Source organism: Hordeum vulgare, chromosome 5H, assembly GCF_904849725.1.
Source record: "Hordeum vulgare subsp. vulgare chromosome 5H, MorexV3_pseudomolecules_assembly, whole genome shotgun sequence".
Taxonomy (NCBI): Eukaryota; Viridiplantae; Streptophyta; class Magnoliopsida; order Poales; family Poaceae; genus Hordeum; species Hordeum vulgare.
Window position 1 is genome coordinate 481,182,115 of NC_058522.1, and position 6,942 is coordinate 481,189,056.

Sequence of the window (6,942 nt, forward strand, 5' to 3'; positions counted from 1 at the left end):
AGATTAACATCACATGCAATTCAAAGTGACATGATATGGCCATCATCATGTGCTTCTTGATCTGCATCACCAAAGCACCGGCATGATCTTCTTGTCACCGGTGCCACACCATGATCTCCATCAACGTGTCGCCATCGGGGTTGTTGTGCTACTTATGCTATTACTACTAAAGCTACGTCCTAGCAATATAGTAAACACATCTGCAAACACAAACGTTAGTTTAAAGACAACCCTATGACTCCTGCCGGTTGCCGTACCATCGACGTGCAAGTCGATATTAACTATTACAACATGATCATCTCATACATACAATATATCACATCACGTCATTGGCCATATCATATCACAAGCATACCCTGCAAAAACAAGTTAGACGTCCTCTAATTTGTTGTTGCATGTTTTACGTGGCTGCTATGGGTATCTATTATGATCGCATCTTACTTACGCAAAAACCACAACAGAGATGTGCAAATTGCTATTTAACCTCTCCAAGGACTGCCTCGGTCAAAACCAATTCAACTAAAGTTGAAGAAACCGACACCCGCCAGTCATCTTTATGCAACGAGGTTGCATGCCAATCCATGAAACCAGTCTTTCGTAAGCGTACGAATAATGTCGGTCTGGGCCGCTTAAATCCAACAATACCGCCGAATCGAGAAAAGACTAAGGAGGGCAGCAAATCGAACATCACCATCCACAAAACCCTTTGTGTTCTATTCGAGATTACATCTACGCATGAACCTAGCTCATGATGCCACTGTTGGGGAACGTCGCATGGGAAACAAAAATTTTCCTACGCGCACGAAGACCTATCATGGTGATGTCCATCTACGAGAGGAGATTTGGATCTATGTACCCTTGTAGATTGCATAGCAGGAAGCGTTAAGAAACGCGGTTGATGTAATGGAACGTCCTCAGGTCCCTCGATCCGCCCCGTGAACCGTCCCACGAACCGTCCCGCGATCCGTCCCACGATCCGCTCTGATCTAGTGCCGAACGGACGGCACCTCCGCGTTCAGCACACGCACAACTCGACGATGATCTCGGCCTTCTTGATCCAGCAAGCAAGACAAAGAAGTAGATGAGTTCTCCGGCAGCGTGATGGCGCTCCGGTGGTGGTGAAGGATCTACTCCTGCAGGGCTCCGCCCGAGCTCCGCAGAAATACGATATAGAGGCAAAACTATGGTGTCTAGATTTGAGTTGCACGTGGCAAAGTTGTCTTAAATCAGCCCTAAATCACCACTATATATAGGAGGGAGGGGGAGGAGACTTGCCTTTAGGACCAAGTCCTCAAGGTGCATCGGCCAAGAGGGAGAGTAGGACTCCTACTCCAATCCTACCCAAAATAGGATTGGAAAGTGGAGTCCTTCTCTTCCTTCCCACCTTTTTTTTCTTTGGTTTTCCTCTTATGGCCATAGGCCTTATTGGGCTGTCCCACCAGCCCACTAAGGGCTGGTGCGCCACCCATAGGTCCTTTGGGCTTCCCCCGGGAGGGTTGCCCCCCTCCCGGTGAACTTTCGGAACCCATTCGTCACTCCCGGTACATTCCCGGTAAAGCCCGAAAACTTTCCGGTAACCAAATGAAGTCATCGTATATATCAATCTTCATCTCCGGACCATTCCGGAAACCCTCGTGACGTCCATAATCTCATCCGGGACTCCGAACAACATTCGGTAACCACACATATAACTCATCTATATTAAAACATCGCCGAACCTTAAGTGTGCAGACCCTGCGGGTTCGAGAACTAGGTAGACATGCCCCGAGGTACTCCTCGGTCAATATCCAATAGCGGGACCTGGATGCCCATATTGGATCCTACATATTCTCCGAAGATCTTATCGGTTGAACCTCAGTGTCAAGGATTCATATAATCCCGTATGGCATTCCCTTTGTCCTACGGTATGTTACTTGCCCGAGATTTGATCGTCGATATACGCATACCTATTTCAATCTCGTTACCGGCAAGTCTCTTTACTCGTTCCGTAATACAAGATCCCGTGACTTACACTTAGTCACATTGCTTGCAAGGCTTGTGTGTGATATTGTATTACCGAGTGGGCCCCGAGATACCTCTCCGTCACACGGAGTGACAAATTCCAGTCTTAAGCCATACTAACTGCATGCAATCATGCAAGGCATGACGTTGGTGATTCAACACTCCAACCTTCGAGTGGTTCTACAGTCGGACTCTTGTGAAACTCTTTCAAGTCTGTCTAATGATGCTTTGGTTCGTTCAGCATATGACGAGTTGGTTCTAGAGATTAATGATCTTCTTGGTAGTAGGGAGTTTTTTCCTGAGAAAATTAGTCGTACTCAAAATAAAGTTGCAAATCGGTTGTCCAATTATAGCCGATCTGAGCGAGGCACCATCATACGGTTGGGCTCGACTCCACCATGTATTGAGGATTTGTCGCCTTTGGATAACTCTATGAACTTGCAATAAAAATCCCTTACCCCGAAAAAAAAGTTTGGAAGAGCCATGGTACGAGGCCCTTCGATCTAGCATAAGATCAGCGACATGCAGTCATTTGACTAGGTGGAAGCCTAACTGTATAGACGAATTCTGCTGAAGAATTGCAAAATAAATAAAAAATTGCGGGTCTGAAGAATTGCGTGTTTACAACCTACCTAGCGTGTCCGTACCAGGAGGCACACCCAGCTTCTGGTAATCTGGCTTAAAAGATTCGATTCAAAACAGAGACACATATAAAGAGCATTACACAAAGAGATGCTGCGATGAATAATACGTGAATGATGACGTTTATCCTTCCCTTCTCTCTCTCTCTCTCCATATTTTTATTTTTGAGAATTCTCTCTCCACGATGCGGTTAACAACAGATTTTTACTTTGTTGGGACGAAACATTTCCAAACTCTACGGATCATTTGTCAAAGGGCCTGCTGAATGCTGGCCTGGACCAATAAACCTGAAGTACATGGGGTTTACAAAACTCAAGAAATGAAACACACAAGAGATATCGTAACAAATAAATCTATTAAGACATCAAAGTGGCAGGGGAATTGGTTAAGTTACAGATGAGAGGCGGATCAACGGAACAAATCTAAAAAAATGTAACAGAGGGATGTCTTGGGTGCACCCGTGCGGCGTCCTTGAATGCAGACTCCATAGCCTCATATATACGTTTCAAATTATTATTGCTTGAAACAGTTGTAACACTCAAGCCGATGTCCTGGAGGCAGGGCAGGCCCTCCATGCCAGTTGGTGTGGCGCCTCTCCACTCCTGCCAGTCGAATGCCAAAGCGAGCCTTCGCAGCTTGGGCATAGCCCCTGGCTCGAAGCTCAGGTTCGCGGTGACATCTTCATCGGACCGGAAATCAAAGCACTCCAGAACTGGGAACAACCCCGTGCGGACCACGACCTTGTCTTGGGAGACATCCGAGACGTAGAATCTGGCAAAGACAAGGGACGGAAGCTTTCCCAGAGCACGAACCCTGTCACCCGGCAGGTACATGACGCGCAGAGAGAGGATCCGGAGGCAGCGCAACTCACCAATCCATTTGGGAACTACACCAAACGACATACCTTCGAAATGGATTGTCTGAAGATATGGTGGAGGGTCAGACAGTGAGTCTGGCTGGCTGTCATAGCCATCATATTTATGCCAGCACTCAAGGGAGAGGTGCTTGAGGTCACGAAGCATTCCAATGGAGGAGAGCAAGGCATCGAAACACTCGATCGTCATGCCTGGGAAGTAAGTGGGCACGCGTAACTTCAACTCCTTCAGATTGGTCAGCTCGCTAAGGCCTATGATTTCCTTCAGGGAACTCTCTGACATGTCCGAACAATGCAGGGTGCGAAGTGATTTCATGCTCTGGATCCCTTCAGGAAGCAATGTGCATTCTGGAAGTATCAAATGAAACAAGTTGGGCAAGCGAGTGATATCCGATGGGAACCTTTGTATGGGCCGGCAATGTAACTCAAGAGTTTCCAAATGCACAAACCCTTGAATTTTTGCAGGGAGTGTTACTTCTGCGGACAGGGCTGAAACCTTCAAATACCTCAGTAGAAACAAATGGCCAGTTGCCCTAAGGTCGACTATCGTTTTCCAATTAAACGGAAACTCAAAGGCAAGCACCTGTAGATACTTAAATTGTGGAAGAGGAAGCATGTAATTGGACTGTCCGAACTGTGTATATGACCGGACTTGTGACATGCTAGTAGCAAGGGTCTTCGACAATGCACCACCAACGCTCGATTGGAGGGATAATCGACGAACTTTGTACTCACAGCTATTAAATCTTGTCATGTCTTCATACTTATATGCCACACTGATGAAATTATCCTCTGTACTCTTGCTTAGGATAAGATCAAGCATCATATCGTGTAGTCTGCATGTTATTACATCCCCATAGCATGTTTCTTCAGGCTGAATCAGACCTCTATTGATAAGTTCAATGAAATAACTCTTGGCAACGTCTTCCAAATCAGCTCCGTGCAAACTACAAACAAATCCTTCGGCTATCCATTGTCGAACAAGGTCATCCCGAATGATCAAACGGTCTTCTGGATACATGCCAAGATACAAAAAACATGGTCGAAGATGAATAGGAAGATGCGTGTAGCTAAGGTTTAGTATACCCCTCATCTCTTCCAAGGCGGGTTTTGTAGCAAACTTCGTGCCAAGAGAATTCTTTATGCTTTCCCATTCCTTTGAAGATCCTGATTCATGACTAGCTAATAGGCTAGTTATGGTGATAATTGCAAGTGGCAATCCGCCACACTTCTTGAGAATTTCAACTGAAATTTCTTTGAATTGTACCGAGCAGACATTTTCAGACCCAAATACCCTATTAAAAAATAATCTCCTTGAGTCTTCCTCTTCAAGGGGCTTCATTATGTAAATGCAGGCACGGTCATTGTGACACGCCCTGGCAGCTACCTCATCTAATCGTGTGGTTACCATTACTCTACTTCCATTACCATTTTCCGGAAAGGCACAACTAATAATGTTCCATGTCGATTGATCCCACAAGTCATCCAATAAAATGAAGTACCTATTGCAATTTTCGCACAAGTTATTCATACAATATATAGGGATATGATTATAAGGTATAGTGAAAAGCATCAAAACAAAAATGAAGGAAACAAACATAATAAAGGACGATGACCATTGTCTTTCAAAAATAAGGGGAATGTATAGAAATATGGAAATTTTGAAATGAAAGGAAAGCTTGGGGTTCATTGTCCCAAATTCCCTAATTTTGTTGCCCCAAATTATAATGACTTATATGCTTGCCACATAGAGGTTGATCTATTATAATGCACTGTAAGAGTAAGACATAGAAAAGGCTTTATGTTTACAATTTCGATTCTAATACTAACCTTTATGAACTATCACAAGTTTATATAGCCGAACTGTCACACAGTATTTTGCATTGGCCTAACGAAACCTCTTCATCATGAATCGGTACAACTGCTTAAAGTTACACAATAAGCCATGACAAAAACTTAGATAACTTTTCGGGAAATCATACAAGTATTGAGAGATACCTTTTATGTTTGAGGTGTTCTCTAAGTCGGTCAATGAAGTCTTGCAGCTCGTGAGCATGAGAAGACTCCTCCAGTCCAAGCTTGAATTGTAGGCCACCCAGAAGGCTTTTCATATCAGGTCTTTGGGAGACCGAAACAAATGCCTTACAATTAAATCGCCCTCCAATCTCATTGTATACTTGTTTTGCAAGTGTAGTTTTACCCAAACCTCCGAACCCCACAATAGAAACCACTTTGAGTCTCTTCTGGGAATCAGTTAACCAACTGATAAGCTCTTTTTTTGGGCCATCTATACCTACGAGGCATGCCGCATCCTTGTAGATCGCCGACATCCGGGGATCCACAACCACAACGCCACGACTCGAATTGATGCAATCATCAACCTTGTACCTCTCACGTCGAGCATTTGCTTCCACTGCAAGAACCTTGAGCTCCTCGATCCTCTTCGCTATCTTATGACGCCTCCCCAACCTCCTAAGACGCTGAACCATCTTTCTCACAAAGCCTGCCTTTACATAGGTACCTTCGATGTCGTGCGTGAAATCATCGATGCAGTTCTCCATATCATAGGACATCTCTCTTATATGGTCCCTCCAATTCTTAGCCGAGGGATCAAGCTTGTCCATGAGCTCCATCCTGTCAAGGAGAGCTTTCATGGCGCTGAGCTCGTCCTTGAGGAAGGAGGCATGTCTCCTCACCCCCGTGAGCATCTTGTACCCCTCGCTGAGCAGCGTGGTGAGCTTGCCGAGCAGCAGGTTCAACACCCCTCCCATGCCCACGAGCTTGGTAAGCTTGCTGCTTTAATGAGTGAGAGCAAGCAGCCGTTGCCGTGGCCGGAGGCTGCCTTCCGGAGCTCCCCACCACCGGATCTGGGCGGGGAAGGTTGTGAGGACAAGGGGAGGGCGTCACTTCCTGTCTGTGCCGTCGTTGACGGGGAAGAGGATGGAGAAGAGGCTCAGTGGAGAGGGGAAAGTTGTTGCCGATGCTGCTCCTGCTCGGTTTGGGCGGAGAGAAGCCGATCGATCAGGTCGGCGGAGACCAGAGAGAATGGGACAGCCGGAGAGATGCTCAGCTCGACCGAGGACGGGAGAAGTGGATATTATTTCTAAGGGTGGACATGATAACGTAGCACGTCAGGCAGCTCGTGTGGTGGAGCGAAGAATCTCGACGGGTAAGCAGTCCGACGACGACGACGACGACGACGACGGAGACCCGAGCTGGTAAAGGTGACAAGCAGCACGCGCATTCCATTAATAAATAAAGAAAATTTAGACCCATGGAAAGTGATATATTGCCTACCCATTGCTGCCAACATCTGATGTAGACATTATAAATAAAAAGCTTTTTACATCTCGAGGTCAGAAAAAACCGTTGCTTCAACATTTGGAGTTGCATCTCCATCCCTCGACCGATGTAAAATACCCAAC

General features: G+C 46.0%; 1 protein-coding gene across 1 annotated transcript; it reads right to left on the minus strand.

The window, feature by feature from the left end:
• Positions 1 to 3,065: 3,065 nt before the first annotated feature.
• Positions 3,066 to 6,619, minus strand: LOC123396945 (disease resistance protein RGA5-like). The gene is made up of 3 exons (XM_045091701.1): positions 5,516 to 6,619; positions 4,111 to 5,019; positions 3,066 to 4,023 (listed from the first exon to the last, which is right to left on the minus strand). Exons 1-3 carry the CDS (start codon positions 6,286 to 6,288, stop codon positions 3,066 to 3,068), a joined length of 2,640 nt encoding a protein of 879 aa, XP_044947636.1. The 5' UTR covers positions 6,289 to 6,619.
• Positions 6,620 to 6,942: the final 323 nt, after the last annotated feature.